Source organism: Leptinotarsa decemlineata, unplaced genomic scaffold, assembly GCF_025532065.1.
Source record: "Leptinotarsa decemlineata unplaced genomic scaffold, Ldec_3_MD MMD2_tig00005483, whole genome shotgun sequence".
Classification (NCBI taxonomy): domain Eukaryota; kingdom Metazoa; phylum Arthropoda; class Insecta; order Coleoptera; family Chrysomelidae; genus Leptinotarsa; species Leptinotarsa decemlineata.
In genome coordinates, this window is record NW_027412627.1 from 62501 (window position 1) to 82500 (window position 20000).

The 20000-nt window shown below is 44.4% G+C and overlaps 2 protein-coding genes across 2 annotated transcripts in view; both read left to right on the top strand.

Moving 5' to 3' along the window:
- Positions 1 to 20000, top strand: part of LOC141484317 (uncharacterized) — a 55835-nt gene that overhangs the window by 22629 nt on the left and 13206 nt on the right. The window lies entirely within an intron of this gene.
- LOC141484311 (histone H2B) lies at positions 12919 to 13413 on the top strand. Its single transcript, XM_074179389.1, has one exon. The coding sequence runs from the start codon at positions 12978 to 12980 to the stop codon at positions 13347 to 13349; it is 372 nt and encodes a 123-aa protein (XP_074035490.1). The 5' UTR covers positions 12919 to 12977; the 3' UTR covers positions 13350 to 13413.

Below are 20000 nucleotides of genomic sequence, written 5' to 3' on the forward strand. Positions count from 1 at the left end.
TTACATACTAATATACACACATCTTCCCCTCTTAACTAAACTTAACTATTTACATTGAGTGCTCGCACACTTCCTCGCCTGTCCCCTTGCAGGCTCCGTTGTGCGGCTCGAGTCTACATAGGAGATCTTAACTACCTTATTTCTAATTCCTATCTATAAGTCCGCATGGCGTGGGTCTAGATGATCTTGCCCTTCACGCGGAGGAGGTGCGGGTCGCAGATCATCCACGTGGATGACCCGATCTACACCCCCTTTATTTACCACGTACGTACTTGGACCGAGTTGTCTCACTACGCGGCAAGGCGTCGTCCAGGTTGGGCCAAAATTCTTTTTAGTGTTCTTATCCTGGTTTCGGCATAGCACCCACTGGCCTGGGGTAAGTGTCAAGGCCGGCACTTTGTCTCGATCCGGATAACGTTTCGCCCGATATGCTCTAGATTTTTCCTGGGCTGCCTCTACGCGCTGGGCACGATCCTCATTTCGAGGTTTTCGCCTCTTTTGCAAAGGAGTGTCCCAGTCGCCTGGCCGAGGCAATTCATAGCCCAGTAAAAGCTGACACGGTGTCATACCAGTCGCGGCGTTTACTCTCGTTCTCAAGTTAAAAATCGCCTCTGGCAAGAGACGTTCCCACTGTGACTCTGGCTTCCCGATTAGGGCAGCCCGCAGCATTTTTTTCAGCTCTTGAACTCGCCGCTCGACTGGATTGGCCTGTTGATGATAGCCCGGACTATTCCTGATCTGAATCTCATTTCTTTCGCAGAACGTTTCCCAGTTCCGTCCGAGGAACATAGCAGCACTATCGCTAATGATTATTTCTGGGAATCCCCACCGATAACCAACTTCCTGTGCCACAAACTCGATTGCTGTATTTGCTTGAGCAGATTCTACTGTGCGGCACTCCACCCACTTACTAAAGCAATCGGTGGCTAGTAAAATGTATCGGTTTCCCTTTTCACTAGGGCTGTAGGGTCCCAGAACATCGATAGATACCATCTGCCACGGTCGTTCCGGTTCGTTGGGACGCAAAGGGGCAGCCTCCTGCGGGGGACTTCTCTTAGTGGTCGCGCAAGTCAAGCAAGTGTTTACGTACGCTGCGATTTGTTTACGCATATTGGACCAATAAAAATGCCTGCTGACTTGATTCTGAGTCTCATCGATTCCCGGATGTCCGGCGCCATCATGGTATCGTTTGATCAACGTGTCCCAACAGCGCCTCGGGACTAGCAACCTTTTCACGTCTTGGTTTGGTCCGATGTAATAAAGTAGATTATCCTCCATAACAAAATCATGCAAAATACGTTGTTCGTATTCAGACGGTTCCGGGTTAGTCCGGGCCCTCTCGATCCGGATCCGGAACCGCCTAACGCTGTCACTGGCTTTTTGCAACTCAGCGATCTCTTCAAACCAGGTTCGCAACTGGTTCAATGTCTCGAAATCGCCGGTTGTCACACAGACCATGTCGCAGACGTTGAGCATTTCGCTCAATTCATCCATCAACTGGCACAGCATCTCGTCTTCATTTTCCTCATCGCCGTCGGCCTTTTTATGAGGGAAAAACATCCTCTCTACGTCATTGTCTATATCGACATTAGTTTCATTTTCCGTGGGGTTTCGTGAAAGAAAATCCGGGAGTTGGTTTCTCTTCCCCGGAATATGTTCTATCGTGAAGTCGTACTCCTGGAGGAGTAGAGACCAACGGGTTAATTTGGCTTTCTCATCCTTCATACGATCCAGCCACGTTAGGGCCGAGTTGTCCGTAAACAGCGTGAAGTGACCGTCTTGAAGGTAGTGTCTATATTTTTTAATCCCCCATACCACGGCAAGGCATTCAATCTCATTTATATGATATTTGCGCTCAGTCGCGTTTAATTTTGCGCTGCCGTATGCAATTATCTTTCGTTCCTTGGTCTGCGGTTCCAGTTGAAATAACACCGCACCAATGCCGATGTGGCTGGCGTCTGTTTGCAAGCCGTAAGGGAGATCAGGGTCAGGTCGTGCCAGTTCCAGGGGTTGTGACACTGCATCTTTAATAGCCTGGAAGCTCCTTTGAGCTTCCTGACTCCATTGGAACTTTTTCTTTTTGTCTATGAGGTCTGTGAGGGGTGCGGCCACTTCGGCAAACTTCGGGATATATTCCCGAAGCCATCCGGCAGTGCCTAGGAAAGCTCGCACTTGTTTGATATTCGATGGGGGAGGAAATTCTTGGACGTGCAAAATATGTTGTTCCTGGGGCTTGTTACCGTCTTTGGAGACGACTCTACCTAAATAGTTTAGGGTGGTAGATCCGAATTTGCATTTTGATGGCGAAAGCCACAGCCCATGTAGTCGAAGCCGCTCCAGGATTAACTGTAAATGGTTGCAGTGTTCCTCTAGGCTGTGCGAGTAAACGATTATATCGTCGAGGTAGACTTTGCAGAATTTATCTACAAAGCCTACCAGAACCTCTGACATTAGCTTTTGGAACACTGCAGGTCCATTTTTTAATCCAAAACTCAGGACTTTAAATTCGTATACTGCTCCGTCTGGACCTCCAAAAGCCGTATACTTTCGGGACTCTCGGTCCAGGGGAGCTTGCCAAAATCCATTTCGGAGATCTAACGTGGTGAATAGGGATGCTTTGCCCATTTCACGAACAGTCTCCTGTATTGGTGGTAAGTATGGGGCCTCGGTAATAATCAATTTATTGATTTGCCGGTAGTCCACACAAAACCGCAACTTTCCCTCCTTCTTGGGAACAAGAACCACCGGGGAACAGTACGGCGAGGTACTTCTGGCAATTACCCCTGCTTCTAGTAACTTAGAAATTTCTTCGTGGACAATTGCCTTCCGTGCCTCTGACATTTTGCCGTATCTGGACTGCCTAAATGGTCGTTCTTCGCGAACGCGGATTTTGTGGACTACCGCCTTAGTTTGAGGTTGGCGGATCGTTTCCTCGAACACATCGGGAAACTGATTTATTACTGCCAATATCTTGTCCTTTGTTTCTCCGGAAAATTGGGAATCCTCCAGTTGTACAGGACTAATAGTTCTCAGGGATCTCTGTTTTGCATTATCAGCCTCAAAGTATATACATAAGCGCGGAGCTTGGCCAAAATAAATTGACCCTCGGCCAACATCAATCGTGGCCTGGGTTTTTCGGAGGAAAGGAAGGCCAAAGATGACCTTCTCCTGTAGTTTGGACAATACGGTGAATTTAATTTCAAACCTCCTTTCTTCAATCTCCACTGGTAGCGTAATCTGGCCCAAACTCTGACTTACATTGCTCTCGCATCCCATAAATACCGTGGCCGGGTTCGGGAGCCTGGTCAGGTCCATATTGGCTAGAACGCCGGATTGAATGAAGTTACTAGAGGCTCCGGTGTCTACTAAGGCTGAGAGATTCAAGGAATTTATTACACAGGGGATTCTCGGAAGGCTTCTTCCGAGAAGGGGGCGTTCTTCAGCGAGTGACATGTAGCACTCGAGATCTGAAGGAATTACTTTCGCGCAGGGGCTTATATTATTGCAGTGGTTGAAATTCATTGGGGCCTTTAGCTCTCCACTGCTGTCCACTCCGGCCCCATCTAGTTTTCCGCCTCTCCGTTTTGGAGAGTGGGAGCTGTCTCTACTACATTATTGTGGCTCCCACGAGAAGCGTTGGGGCTCGGCCTAGACGAAGGTGGTCCCTGTTGCTGGGTTGCTCGATGTGGTGGTCGATACACTTCTGTTGAATTGCTTGCCCTATTGTTACTCCAATTTCCTTGGCTACGCGGAGCATTGTTAGCCTGGGAATTGGTTGAGTTTGGGCTGGTTTGAGTATTGAAGCTTCTAGGGACTGATTTAGACAGCCGTACGTCTTCTTCGATACCAGCCGCGTCCTGTATAAATGTTTCTATATCTGAGTAACTTTTCCCCCTAAAGAAACATCTCAGTTCAGGCAACAGCAGCTGGGTTATAATGGGCAGAACTTCTCGTTCTCGCATATACGGAAACAACCTCTTTGCGAGTCCAAGCTTCCTTATGATGAATACGTCGACCTTCGTATTGCGATCCTGGTTCTCACCATAAAACTTGGAAGTGAGCTTTGCCAGCATTTCTGGGCTGGCATACTTTTGAGTTAGGCGTGACACCATCATTTGCCACGATATCTGAGTTTGTGCGTAGATCGAGGCCCATTTCGTGGCCTCCCCTGTTAACTGGGCGAACAGGATATGGACCCAATCTTCTTCTGGTACTCCACTCCTTTCTAGTTCTACAGTTAACTTTGATATGAAGACCTTAGGGTCCTCATTTTCACTTCCTGAAAAAGTGGGTAGCCGAAATCGTTCAAACCGGCTATTGTTTGACCTCTGAGCCTGGCCTATTGCATTACACAGTGCTACTGCCAAACGATTTATTGGGTCGTCCTGTGATACAGGATTCTCCCTTTTTACTGGTTCTTTCGTGGTCTCCACTTGGGGCTGGAAAGAAACCTGTTTCTGTGGGCGCCACTGGCTTGTTTTTATTTGGCCCGAAGCCAGAGAGGGCCATTCTTGAGAAGGACTAACGTGTCCTGTAGTTATCCTTGGGAGAGTCAAGGTGGTTGGAAGGGATGAAGGAGATTCTCCTTCACTTATCACATGGAAGGACCCCCCTTCTGCATCCCTGAAGGTGCTGCTAGGGCTTTCGAAACCCGGTGCATCAGCTCCTTCATCAAAGCTTGACGTAAGCCTACTGAAAGGGTTAGTTTGCCTTTCCTCTATCCCAAATCTCGCTTCTTCGTCAAAAGAAGTAGCTTCTAGTGTTGATGCCTCCTTCGGGAGACTCATTTGTGCCCCACGTTGGGCGCCATGACGCCGAGACGGTTCCCGGAGCGGTCCCAAAAAGGTACCCGGCTGGGCGTGAGTTTGCAAGAGACCTCTTGCTCCTAGGTCGCTCGTCGCAGGCAGACCAGAGCCGGCGGGTGCTAGGCCACCGGAGGATCTATTTCCGTATGTATCGTCGTCCTCGAAGATTAACTCCCAGTCCTGAACGCCTCGCGTCCCCTGCATCGTCGCAGATTTCCGGGGCAAGACCTTCTTTTGTTTACACCACAAAGTCTCGAATTTATTATTAGTATACCCTAAACTTTCTAGCTGTCTAACAGGCGCCGCGGGGGTACAGCTGGCCACCACGATGGCACTAGGCCGGACCAGAGGGTTCCCTACGATCCCTAACCACCTAGCCGACACACTATCGCGATTTGACCTACCTAACTCCCTAGGCCCGAAGGAAAGAGACCGCCTCCGGAGGCGCAGGGTCGCTTTAAAGCCCCCAGATATCAGTGCAATGGGACAGCCCACGTAGACTGTCCCTTAGATATACTGGGTAGGCGTACCTCCCGATGTATTCAAGCCTGGGTAGGCCAAATACGTCCAAGGAGGCCGGCTAGTGGGTCCCTCGGTGCGGCGTAGTGCCGAAGACGAAGAAATGCGAATTCTTTGTGTAAGCCCTGAGAAGGGCAGGATTAGAACTGAAAAGTTCCGTTTGCAGTAGTCTGGCCTTGAGAAAGACCTGTTTTATAATATATCCTGGATTCCTGATTTCTGGGTCGTCGCTGGAGCTCGGCCTTGATAAAGGCCAGAAAATCTGTTCCACAGTGTGGTCGTATACGAATTCAGATTGGGAAGTAAATTTGGTTTTTTTACTTCCCAAATCTCTGCCAGTAGAAACTGTAGCCGAAGACTCCTTGTACAATCTTTCTAATTCGAAGTTAGACAAAACCAATGTCCAGTCTTTTAGGTTTCCATTTACAATTATATTGTCAATTTATTATTCAGCAAAATCTCCTCTAAGATTTTTGTAATTCTTAGTAACTCGAGCGCAAACTGCGAAGCGGACTTGACTAGCAGAAGTCGAGCTCTGCCCGTTCCGACCGCGGCGCGCGGTATTTATTCGTTCGCGGCGAGCGCGCGCAGGCTCCGCCTACCTTGCTCGCTGCCGTCTCTCGATGATCATTCGTTCTCGCGGTTAATATACTCTAATCGCTTTTGTTAAAGATCTGGACATTGGTAACATTTCCAGCGCCGACGGCCTTCAGTTGTTCTCGAGCATTCGAAGTAGTAATAACGTATTTCGCTCGTACTTTTTTTCTCTATAATCTTCCGTTTGTATTACACAAAATGACTGGTAGAGGAAAAGGAGGAAAGGGATTAGGAAAAGGCGGAGCAAAAAGACATCGCAAAGTGTTGCGAGATAATATTCAAGGAATTACGAAGCCTGCCATCAGAAGATTAGCTCGTCGTGGAGGTGTAAAACGTATATCCGGATTGATATACGAAGAAACTCGTGGAGTACTCAAAGTATTTCTCGAAAATGTTATCAGAGATGCGGTAACATATACAGAACACGCCAAAAGAAAAACCGTCACGGCCATGGACGTAGTATACGCTCTCAAACGTCAAGGGCGTACATTATATGGTTTCGGCGGTTAGATTCATATTCCGACGAGAAATTTAAAAAAAAAAAAACGGTTCTTTTCAGAACCACAATTTGTTTTCAAAACGAATTCGATTTATATACTTTACTTTGGTGTGAGTAATAATTAACGAATTACCAAATTAAATTCGAACGATATACCCATCTAATTTTAAGCATTATCTGTCATTCTTTTGATTACCTGAATAATTGCTTCATTTTATCCTGTATACTTAACGAAATTATTAATTTCAACCTTACTACATCTGTATACGAAGAAGAAAAGAGAAGAACGATCTGTACAATTAGATTATATACCACTCGGTTTCTAAATCTATAGGACAGGGAAGCTACTGGTATCTAGCTAGCTAGCTAGCTAGGTAGCTCCCAAACTATTCAATTATTCACCAATAGAAATTACATATGAAACTTTTCTGAAACGCCGCTTTAAAACGCGATACCATTTGTACGTAAAGAAAAAATTGAAAAAATGAATATTCATAAACTGATCGAAGGTTAATGAACCACTGTCCAAATATTATTGTTTTATGCTTATAATATTCATCTATCCCATTTCACAAATTACTATGAATAATAATAACAACCTATTTTTATATACTCGTCATTCATTTCTGCAGATATTGAAATGTATGTATGCATTCATCTATGCTATATAATTTAATTAGGTATAATTTTTTTCATTTATTCATTCCAATTTACTCATGATTGTCTATATTGTAATTCCACGAACAAGAATGTATAATATTTCTATGGATATTGTTATGTTTATTCATTTGTATACCTAAATCTGATATTACTGCATACATTTTATTTTCATCACGAATAAACGTACAGACATTCTGATATTTGATTTCAGCAAATAGAAATCACTTGTTTCGGCACGAAAATAAGAAGTTGAACAATAATAATATTATTAATCATGTATACATGTATACGTAAATATGCGCAAGCAAGAAAGAAACAATCGCATATCGTGCTGCGTCAACAATTGTATCGAAAAGCGATGACAAGAAAATAAAAAAAAAATATATGCAATTGTCGAATTCATTAGAGAAAATCGTTGTGGCCCTGATAAGGGCCGATATTTTATTTGTCGCTTTCCTCTCTCAGGAAATGTGTACTTATGCCTTCTTTTCGGTTTTTTTCGGTAACAAAACCGCCTGAATATTGGGCAAAACACCACCTTGAGCAATGGTTACTCCTGATAACAATTTATTGAGTTCTTCGTCGTTTCGAATGGCCAGCTGTAAATGTCTAGGAATGATACGGGTTTTTTTGTTATCGCGAGCCGCATTACCGGCCAATTCCAAGACTTCAGCTGCCAAATATTCCATTACTGCGGCTAAGTAAACCGGGGCGCCGGCACCAACTCGTTCGGCATAATTTCCCTTACGAAGGAGTCGATGAATACGTCCTACTGGGAATTGGAGTCCAGCCCGACTGGAACGGGACTTTGCCTTTCCCTTAACTTTACCTCCTTTTCCACGTCCAGACATGTCGAATCGTAGATTAGTATTATATATCGGATAAATTTAAAGAATTCACTGAGAATTATTCGATGTTGCTCTAACAGTAGCTTTCTATACAATGATTTCTATATAGAATCGACCTGTATTAATACCGTCCTACCGACCAATGGGCGTTCTCGAACGCTCAACTTTCCGGTGGGCGGAGCCTACTAGAGTTCCAGTTACTATCTGAAATAGTGACGACAGAGTGGCGTCTTTTACACAACAAAAACAACAGATTGCTGAACTTTGTGAAGAGCAGACGTGTCATAGCGACCTAGTGTGTTTTACGCAAATTTCATAGTGAATGTTACGGCCGTATAGCGGTGTGTTTTTCCTGCTTCCGATAGCGCGTTCGTTGTGTTTTGTGTGCAGACGACTACACTTCTGGTGAGTACGTTTGAATATATTATTTTCGTTGCGTTCGTGGTGCTCATACTTGTTTCTGGGCTCCAAAACAAATTGTTTCACGGCAGTATGGAGGAACTGCTTTGCAGCCTGGCTGGGAAGGAGAAGGGCGAGATCATTGGCTTTATAAGTCAACTGATCTCAGCTCTCGGTCTGACCCAGTCAGACTTGCTTGGCAAAGCATTGCCAAGCCCTGAGACGGCCGCCACGTCGGACGCGAACAGGGAGTGGCTAATGCTCCGCCTGACCGTGAATATCACTCCGAACGAGAATTCAGCGATGCCGAAATGGATAACGTTAGCGTACTTTCCTTCGCTTCCTCCTCCAAGAAAAGAAGACTCAATGACGGATTCCCACCACTGCCTGATGTCTCGAGACGTCGTATTGACGAGTGGACAAAGACAGTGGTAAAAGAACAACAACCAAAGCCAGCTAAAAAGATGCTGAAGAAGCTTAAAAAGAAAGCGGCTTTGGACAACGTCAGAGAAGAGGCTCGGAAATATTACTCAGAATCCGAGACCTCTTCTCATCAAATAGCCGAAAATCAGGCTAGTGAGGTGGCCACTTCTAGTAAGCCAAATACTGACGTGGAAATGGACACAAATGCTAAAACCCCAACTGACAGTGCATCTGAAAAGTCAGAGAACACTGTCAAATCACTTCATGACGAGGAGACCACCCCCCCTACCCCTCTGAAGCAAGACATCCCGTCTTCGGCTTCAAAGGCTAAAATTCCACCTATTGTTGTCCGACAGAAGGACAAATGGGTACCACTGTTGAAACTGACGACTAGAGAGAACATCAAGTTCTCGAAAGCCGTCAATTTACATGACGGGATAAAAGTTCAGCCGGAGTCTCCTGACGACTATCGGCGGCTGGCAAGGCTTTTGGTGAGGGAAAAAATCCCTCACCATACTTACTCGCTCCCCGAAGAGCGGCAACTACGTGCCGTCATCAGGGGAGTGCCAGAGCACCTGGCAACTTCCGATGTGCGTGAGGAGCTTGAATCAAAAGGCTTTGACCTCACCAGCGTCACGCGCATGAAGCGCGCTGGCAAACCTATGCCTCTGGTCCTCGTCTTGCTAGACAGGGATCAGAAGCATATTTTTGAGGTCAAAGACCTCTTGTGCGTGAAGGTTCAGGTCGAACCCCAACACGCGAAAACTTCGGTGGGTCAATGCCACCGTTGTCAACGCTTTGGACACTGCCAACGCAACTGCTTGGCAGTGCCCATCTGCGTTAAATGCGCTGGCAGGCACTTAACCAGTGCCTGCAAAAAGACCAAGGCTGACCCCCCGAAGTGCAATAATTGCAAGGGGGCTCACACAGCCAATTACCGTGGCTGCCCCGCGTACCCAAAGGTACAAAAGAAGGGGCAGACCACAACAAGGAAACCAGCCTCCTCAGGGAGACCTGCGGGGTCTGGACGCGTCCAGGAGGGGGTCAGCTTTGCAAAAGCTGCATCTAAGGGCGCAAGTACTGCAAGTACTTCTGCAAAGCCCACCTCCCCTCGACCTGAACCCTCACCTCAGACTCAGGGGGTTTCAGACATCTGTGCCGCACTGGACCAGATGAAAAAGTTATTCGTCAAATTCCCCGTGTTACAGACAATGTTCACGGTGAATACAAGCGTGATGACCGGAACTGCCAATGTCTAGACAACCAACGTTGCCTAGATCTCTGAAGATAGTTTTTTGGAATGCCAATGGCATTCGAACAAAGAAGCTGGACTTCGAAAACTTCCTCATTGAAAACAACATAGATGTGGCTCTAGTCCAAGAGACACATCTAAGGAACGAATCCATTGTCATTCCAAATTACAGATTCTTTCACAGAGAACGTGTTGGACGTGCTGGAGGGGGAGTCGGCATTTTTGCCAAGCGATCCCTGCAGTGTGTCCAATACGGCATTGACAGTGCTCGGTTGCACGGTACTGAGGCCGTGGGGGTCGAAATTCAACTGAGAAGGGGTTGTCACAGAATAATCTCGGTTTACAACCCTCCGAACATTCGTCTACTCCCAGAATCTCTGGATGAACTGCTGATGGGAAGCAACATTCCGACAATTGCTGCTGGCGACTTCAATGCCAAGCACAGACCTTGGAGCAGAGCCACAAATCGAAACGGCCAAGCGCTCCATGCGCATGTTGACAGACATGAATATCTCGTGCTGGGACCAGATGAGCCTACGTACTATCGCGGGCAGACTAGGCCTGACGTACTAGACATCGCGCTTCTCAGAAACGTCACTCTGACCAGTGAAATTTACGTTCTGTCGGAACTGGATTCTGATCATAATCCAGTAATCCTGGTACTGGGCGATGATCTTCCTCCCCCTGAATATCGCGTGAGATCTAAGACGGACTGGGATGTCTTCACAGCCCAGCTCGAAGAGATGCGCGCCCCTCCTGAGGTACTCGACTCTCCCGACGAACTCGACGCGGCAGTTGAGCGTTTCGAGCTTTCCGTGAATGATGCGTTTCGAGCGGCCACCTCCAGGGAGGAGTGTCCGCTGAAGAGCTACAACGAGTTTCCCCCTCGTATCAAAGCCTTGATACGAGAGAGAAACCGCCTGAGAAGGCTCTACCAGCGAACCCTTTTCCCAGGGGACAAAACAGCGGCGAACAGGATGGCCAATCGTGTCAAACAGGCCATCAATGAACACCGAAACGAAAGGTGGGAAGAGCTCTTGGAATCCTTCGAACCTGGGAGTGACGAGCTTTGGCGAGTCACTCGTAGGCTCAGGGGGAAGAAGACTGCTCTCTCACCCATTCACGGAGAGCGCGGAGTGTGCTACTCCCCCGCCGACAAGGCGTTAGCCTTTGCAGACACGATGGAACGTCAGTTTCAACTTAACGTTGACGACGACGACGACATCGACCGCGATATGCTGCTGGAAGACCGGGTTCACCGACTTCTCAGGGAGGATGACGACGACGACATCCGTCCAGCTTCTATGGAGGAGCTGAAGGGTCTCATCAAGGCTGCGAAAGCAAAGAAGGCTCCGGGAGCCGATTCAATAACTAACAAGTTGTTGAAGAGACTCCCGGAAAACAGCGTTGAATTCTTGCTGAGTCTCATCAACAGTTCGTTGGCCCTCAGACACTTCCCTAGAAGGTGGAAGCATGCGATCGTCGTCATGCTCCCGAAACAGGGTCAGAACCAGCTGTTCCCGCAGAACTATCGCCCGATCAGTCTACTCTCGTCGGCGGCTAAGCTGGCTGAAAGAGTCGTTCTGCAAAGACTCAACGAAGAAGTTGAGGACCGAAATGTTCTGCCTAATGAACAATTCGGCTTCAGGAGAGATCACTCCACTGAACTACAGGCTCTAAGGTTGGTCGAGAACACCATCAGCGAGCTGAATAACAACAAAAAAGTACATATAGTACTTTTAGATATTTCAAAGGCCTTCGACCGAGTATGGCACGAAGGCCTTATACATAAGCTAAACGCGCTCGACCTACCTCGGGGCCTGGTCCGGTGGATCGGATCTTTCCTGAGAGGCAGAACCTTTCAGGTTAGAGTAGAGGGCTCTCTGTCTGACAACAGAGAGATCCTCGCTGGAGTGCCACAGGGGGCCGTGCTCTCTCCGACGTTGTACTCACTCTATACAAGCGACCTGCCCAGGTCCGATAGAGTGAAGATATCCCTGTACGCCGATGACACGGCTCTACTCTCGTCTTCCATGGGGCGTGAGCTCGGCGTCGTCTACATGCAACGTGCATTGGACGACCTCGAGCGCTGGTACCTCGAATGGAAGATCCGAGTAAACCCGGAAAAGACTCAGGCGATAACCATGGGGAGATTACTATCTTCTCCGGCCAGAAAAGTGAGAGTCTCTGGAAGGGAGATTGACTGGCAAGCGCGGGTAAAGTACCTCGGCCTTTTAATAGACCGTAGGCTCACTTGGAACCCGCACATCATGTACGTTAAGTCCAAGATCGAGGGTCGGATCGCCGGTCTGTACCCTCTGATCAACAGAAAATCCAAGATGAGTCTTAAAAACAAAATTATGATCTACAACTCGATGTTCAAGCCTGTCATCATGTACGCTTCAGGCGTCTGGGGACAAGCGGCTCCGTCCAACATTTCCATTTTGGAAAGGTTACAAAATAAGCTAATTAGGATGATTGTGAATGCTCCTTGGTTCGTGCGGAATGAAGCCATCCGCAGAGATTTGCAGCTGCCTTCCATTCGGCAGTCCATTCAGTCGAGGAATGAGAGAGTTTTCGAAAAAACGGAAACTCACGAAAACCCGTTAGTTAGGGAAGCCACAGATTATGCTGTAGACGACCCCTCCCGATATAGAAGGCCCCGACACTCTGTCGAATGAGGCCCTCATGTCCCCCGTTAAAGGATGAATAACTTTTTCATCCATCCCACCCCAGCCAGGTAGGGGTATCCCGTGAAGGGCGGCACTGATGTCTAAGGACTTCATGCCGTCATCCATCAGTCATGTACCCATTGGCCCATCTCAAGGCCAATGATCAGCCGAAAGGGTAGGGGAGCTGGTCTCCAAATCCTGAATGAACTGAAGATGATCGTCAAGCGTCTTTTACACTGAGTCGAAAGCAAACCTGCACGATAGTACTTGTTTGTTTGATATTGACGAAATTAAATTTTCAGAATGCCACCCAAAGCTAGTGGAAAGGCTGCGAAGAAGGCCGGAAAGGCCCAAAAGAATATATCGAAGACCGATAAGAAAAAGAAGAGGAGGAGGAAGGAAAGTTACGCAATTTATATCTACAAAGTATTGAAACAAGTCCATCCCGATACCGGAATATCCAGTAAAGCGATGAGCATCATGAACAGTTTCGTAAATGATATATTTGAGCGTATCGCAGCGGAAGCCTCCCGTCTTGCTCATTATAACAAGCGATCGACTATTACGAGCAGAGAAATTCAGACTGCAGTACGTCTGTTACTTCCTGGTGAATTGGCGAAGCACGCCGTCAGCGAAGGCACCAAAGCAGTTACGAAATATACCAGTTCGAAATAATTTACTTATTCCGGTCTACGATATACATTCTTAAAAAAAAACGGTTCTTTTCAGAACCACAAAATATTTATGAAAGAATTCTTACAATATCGTTTCGACGCTGAATGATAATTTATTTTTGCTAGGGCGCTAGGTCTCACTCGGTTGGGTTGCCTTGTTATCAGTACATTGTTACCTCCTTTCGTGAAACGCGCGATGATAATAAATAATTTTGCCACCTATATTTAGATGGTGCTTACCTACCTATCAACCTAAAAAGTTAACGTTCGTTACTGTTATACTAGTCATGTACTCTATTACTTATGTTATTTTTTAACGTGTTTTTTTTTATTTACGTGCTAATATGTTGTCTAAAAACGTTTATGATTAGCATTTCTGATTTCGACTATAACATTGACGATTTATATATTTCGGGTGGGGGTGGGTGTGTATTACTCCGTTATAGATAGAGCTCACAGTATCGTCGTTCGTTCGTTCGTTCGTTCGTGTTGTAGTATCGACCTTTTTATTGAAAGTATATTACGATGATTATATCTTATCGAATATAACATTAATAACGTTCGTTATTATTCGAATGCCGTTTTCATCGAACACTTTTATAGGGATAATTTTTGAAAATGTTGATGCTATTAGAAGCGTCGGTTCTTGGTTATAGTCGTGTATGAAGGTAGACACGAGGTCTCTTCGATGCCCCTATTCACTCGTGTATTTATCGAGTATTATCGGCTAATGTATCATGTTTCTATAGACAGTCGCGCCTATGATATTTATTCGAAGGTTCCTTCCAGATCATCGATTACGAGTATTTTCGGAAAGGAATTGTCTGGAGTTACGTCAAAATCATCAATACTTCATATTTCATTGTAATTTACTGTGAGTTGTCGAGGTTTAATATTAGCTTTTTCTTATCAGAAAATATTTTCGGAATACGTAGAATCTATCCACGTTATTGTGCTAGTCGAAGTCTAAATAGGAAACCGGCATTGATTTCGTAAAGAAGTTGATGCGAACATTTCGACAGCAGAATGGAAGCCGTCAATATCGTGTCTAACGAGAATGTCGAGCGTTCAGTCTCCCGTCCGCCTGTGCTTCGACCCAGAATATTTAAACAAACGGAACACCAGAGGACTACATCATTCTCTCTAGACGCCTAACGAGTGTAGCATCTATCTTCCGAGAATATATTGTCAGTTGTTTTTTTACTATGGCAGACATAGAAAATCAGAATTCTTCGGCTTCGGCTAATTCATCTTCGTCGCCGCAGGCACAGTCTACTGCGAAGAAAGAAAAGAAAGTTAAAAATCCAAGAAGTAAACCTTCTCACCCACCTACGTCGGAAATGGTTAATAACGCTATTAAAGGATTGAAGGAACGGGGTGGTTCCTCTTTACAAGCCATAAAAAAATATATTGCGGCGAATTATAAGGCTGACGCAGAAAAAGTGGCACCTTTCATCAAGAAATATCTTAAATCTGCGGTTGCTTCCGGATCATTAGTACAAACTAAAGGAAAAGGTGCATCGGGGTCGTTCAAATTGGCATCGGCATCTTCTGGTTCGGCAAAACCGTCGGCTACCGAAAAGAAAACGTCCGGTACGGCCGGTGCGAAGGCCAAAAAAACTCCCGTTAAACGCGTAGCTGGTGAAAAAGCTAAAACCGGCAAGAAGGCTGCTGCATCACCGAAAGGTAAGAAAGCCTCTCCGGAAAAGAAAGCGGCTGCCGCAGCCAAGCCTAAAAAGGTAACTGCCGAGGATAAAAAGACCGTCGCTTCTAAGGTTTCGTCCGCGACTTCTGCTAGTAAAACCAAGTCTCCTTCGAAAGCAAAGAAAACTAACAAAGGACCAACAAAAAAGCCGAAAGCACCCAAACCGAAAACCGCGAAAGCGACCCCTGCATCGGCATCTTCTCCGAAAGCCAAAAAAGCTGCCTCTCCAAAAAAGAAGAAGTAAATTCTTCTATCAGTTGACTTCTCTCTCCGGCGACGAAGTCTAAGAAAACAAATGGCCCTTTTCAGGGCCACAATTTTTTTTACAAGAATTCGTATATAATTCAACTGTCCAACAAATATATAAATAAATAGTCAGAACTACCTACCTAGCCTATCCCTATAAACAGAAAAAAAATAGATAAATAATATTTCTTCCGCCGCCGCCGCCGACTATCGAATTGATATGAATCGAATAATTTCGTAAAAGAGTAAAAATTAAAAAATATTGCTCTGTCTTTCTATTTCATTGAAATATGTCTTGTGAACAGTTGACTTATTTTCTGATATTGGGATCGTTTCAGGAAAATGAGTCAAAATCATTTCGAGATTTCCAAACTAAGGGTGTTCCATTTGAGAAATCACTGATTTTTATATCTTCAGAATTACTCATCGACTCCAAATACCTCGTTCATCATTTTGGAAATGTTACTCCTCCTACAAGACGACGGAATGTAATATTTTGATGAATCAATAATAGCTTATGTATTCTATGAGACTTGTTTTCAATTTTATAGGGAAATGGCTCGAGAACCGAATAATACCTACTTTTTCTGTATAAACGATCGAATATCTCGAGAACGATTCATTTTTGGTATAGGGTATATTACAAAAAGTCACTCGAGATTTATGCCAGGTATTCAAAAATATGAATCAGAGGAAATTTACGAAAAGATGGTGATGTTATGAGCGATCTTTCATTCAGTGATCGCTTGTTTTTCGTTATTTATCTCAGCCGTTTCTAAAAATGATCTTTTCGAAAGATTCGTTTCGGAAAGTAAAAAATTTCAGTATTATAATCCATATTTGGATCATACTGAACATGTTCTGCAAACACCCGTGATTTAATATTTACGTGATGCGAGTTATTGAAAATATCATACATTCATTCATTCATTCATTCATATCTATCGATAAACGAATTCTTTCATCAATTGCATTTTGTGGTTCTGAAAAGAACCTTTTTTTTGTATATATTTTCAATATATATTGGGATATATATATATGAAATTAAGCTCGTTCTCCGCGTATTCTCCTTGCTAACTGAATGTCTTTGGGCATAATGGTAACGCGCTTGGCGTGAATGGCGCACAAATTCGTATCTTCGAAGAGTCCTACCAAATACGCCTCGCTAGCTTCTTGCAAAGCCATGACGGCTGAACTTTGGAATCGTAAATCGGTTTTGAAATCTTGAGCGATTTCTCGAACTAAACGTTGAAAGGGTAATTTCCTAATCAACAATTCAGTACTCTTCTGATAACGTCGAATTTCTCGGAGAGCAACAGTACCGGGTCTGTAACGATGAGGTTTTTTAACACCTCCCGTAGCCGGTGCACTTTTGCGAGCTGCTTTAGTAGCTAATTGTTTTCTCGGAGCTTTACCTCCAGTCGATTTACGAGCGGTCTGCTTGGTACGAGCCATTTTCAAAACCTATTGCGAATTGTAACGAACGAAATGTATACCGAACGATAGACGGACAACATATGAACTGAGTCGGCTTATACACGCCAACTATTATATACCATCTAGACGAGACGCCATTGGTCCGATTTCCAGTTGTGGGCGGAGTCATGAAATTTAACAAAACCCGACCGAGTTCGGTGTAGAACTTTAGTCGAAGTCTGTCGTTAGTATCACTAACAGTATTTCATTCGTATCGTGCAGTATATAATTTATTCTTAACATTCGAAATGACTGGTCGTGGCAAGGGAGGTAAAGGTTTAGGAAAAGGAGGAGCGAAACGTCATCGTAAAGTATTGCGTGATAATATCCAAGGAATAACGAAACCTGCCATTAGAAGATTAGCCCGTCGAGGTGGTGTTAAACGTATTTCGGGTTTGATATACGAAGAAACTCGTGGAGTACTCAAAGTATTTCTCGAAAATGTTATCAGAGATGCCGTAACATATACCGAACATGCGAAACGCAAAACCGTCACAGCCATGGATGTTGTATACGCCCTGAAAAGGCAAGGTCGAACCTTGTACGGATTTGGCGGTTGAATTTAATGCCTCCCCCTGTATTGTCCTTACCGTTTCCATAAAAAAAAGGTTCTTTTCAGAACCACAAAAGCTTATGAAATGAATTCGTGTGTATTTTTTATATTTTTGAAGTAAGTCTCAGGTCAAGAAAGTAATACAAATCATGAAATTATGAAACAACAAAATTTAATTGACGCTCCGGAGGGGCGACTTCATTGATGATTCCAGTGGCGCATTTGCTTTTTCAGCTGCAGGAAAACCCGGAAAAACCTGCAGCAGCAGCAAGCACCACATCATGTGAACATCTTGATCTACTAATGTCTTCTCTTTTATAAAACAAAATGTAGGGTATCTCCAGAGACTACAGTAAATTTAGAACATCGCCAGAACACTTAGTGACACGACTATCGTCAAACTTAATCGACCTCTGCCCTCCGGTAGCAAGCAGAATATCGGAAGCGTGAAATAAAAATTTGAATTGGAAATTTTGGCGAAATAACCCGAACGGAAAGTGTAGTGAAAATATAAAAGATAACGGAAAGTGTAGTGAAAATATAAAAGATAACGGAAAGTGTAGTGAACGTTTACCTCTGCCTTCCGCGAACAAGCAGAATATCGGAAGCGTGAAATAAAAATTTGAAATGGAAATTTTGGCGAAATAACCCGAACGGAAAGTGTAGTGAAAATATAAAAGAAAACGGAAAGTGTAGTGAAAATTTAAAAGTAGCGGAAAGTGTAGTGAAAACATAAATATAACGGAAAGTGTAATGAAAGTTTACCTCTGCCTTCTGGGAGCGAGCAGAATTTCGGAAGCGTGAAGAAAATATTGCAGATGGAAACTTTGGCGAAAATAATCGTGAACGGAAAGTGTGGTGAAAATATAAAAGATAACGGAAAGTGTAGTGAAAATATAAAAGATAACGGAAAGTGTAGTGAAAACATAAATATAACGGAAAGTGTAATGAAAGTTTACCTCTGCCTTCTGGGAGCGAGCAGAATTTCGGAAGCGTGAAGAAAATATTTCAGATGGAAACTTTGGCGAAAATAATCGTGAACGGAAAGTGTGGTGAAAATATAAAAGTATCGGAAAGTGTAGTGAAACATAAATATAACGGAAAGTGTAATGAAAGTTTACCTCTGCCTTCTGGGAGCAGCAGAATTTCGGAAGCGTGAAGAAAATATTTCAGATGGAAGTTTTGGCGAAAATAATCATGAACGGAAAGTGTGGTGAAAATATAAAAGATAACGGAAAGTGTAGTGAAAACATAAATATAACGGAAAGTGTAATGAAAGTTTACCTCTGCCTTCTGGGAGCAGCAGAATTTCGGAAGCGTGAAGAAAACATTTCAGATGGAAATTTTGGCGAAAATAAATCATGAACGGAAAGTGTGGTGAAAATATAAAAGTATCGGAAAGTGTAGTGAAAACATAAATATAACGGAAAGTGTAATGAAAGTTTACCTCTGCCTTCTGGGAGCGAGCAGAATTTCGGAAGCGTGAAGAAAATATTGCAGATGGAAACTTTGGCGAAAATAATCGTGAACGGAAAGTGTGGTGAAAATATAAAAGTATCGGAAAGTGTAGTGAAAACATAAATATAACGGAAAGTGTAATGAAAGTTTACCTCTGCCTTCTGGGTGCGAGCAGAATTTCGGAAGCGTGAAGAAAAAATTTCAGACGGAAATTTTGGCGAAAATAATCATGAACGGAAAGTGTGGTGAAAATAACGGAAAGTGTGGTGAAAATATCGGAAAGTATAGTGAAATTTTCGCCAAAATTTCTCTTTGAAAATTTTTTATCACGCTTCCGAAATTCTGTTTGCTCCCATTAATTCAAGTATCGTCTCACCGTCTCAACTTATATGTTGTAATGGCGAGAAAGCGGTATGGGCCTTACACAAATTTTCACTACACTTTCCGATAAACATTGTAATCGAGACGTCCTGTTGTCAGAACGTTATCCTATAATATTTTAATATATCGATCGATATGCGTATTCATGTCTGATACAATATCATATCGACGGATATAAATTATATTGACTAGGACTATACGAAAAGTGGAAAAAACCGAAAGTCGCGTAGGGTCCCGTCAGCGTTAACGGAAAACGGGCGATGTGCTCGAAACGCCGCTATAGGGGGATAGGTACGTTTCGAAACGGATCGAAAACGCTTCCTCTATAGTATCGGCAGACGCTTGCTCGAGCGCTGTCGGTACCGTGGTCACCGATAACCAAATCACACGATATTCGTTTTTCTGCTGAATAATAACATTAATTCGATATCGTGTCGAGTGCGGGCTTCGCCCACGGTGGTGTGGATAGTTCGTAGTAGTATATCTTCTGCTTCTACCCAACCGAAACCGTCAGACACTGCGAGATCGCGGATTTAGCGAGCGTTTCTACGTAAGCGGTCCCTATGCGATCAACCAAAAAATAACAAAAATTTTGTTATTACACAAAATATGCGACAGCTCTCCTCTGTCCGAGCGAGAATAAATATAATTTCGGAACGAATCTTTCGAGAACACCGAGTCGCTTTCAATCTAGCGAAGGGTCGAGAGAATGTTCGAAGTTTTGTGCCGGTCGACGTATATATCGTCTATTATATATTGTATTTCGAAAAATTACCATACGTACGTGTACGCCGGTGGTTTGTGTAACATTATCATCAGGTCGAGTACGACGA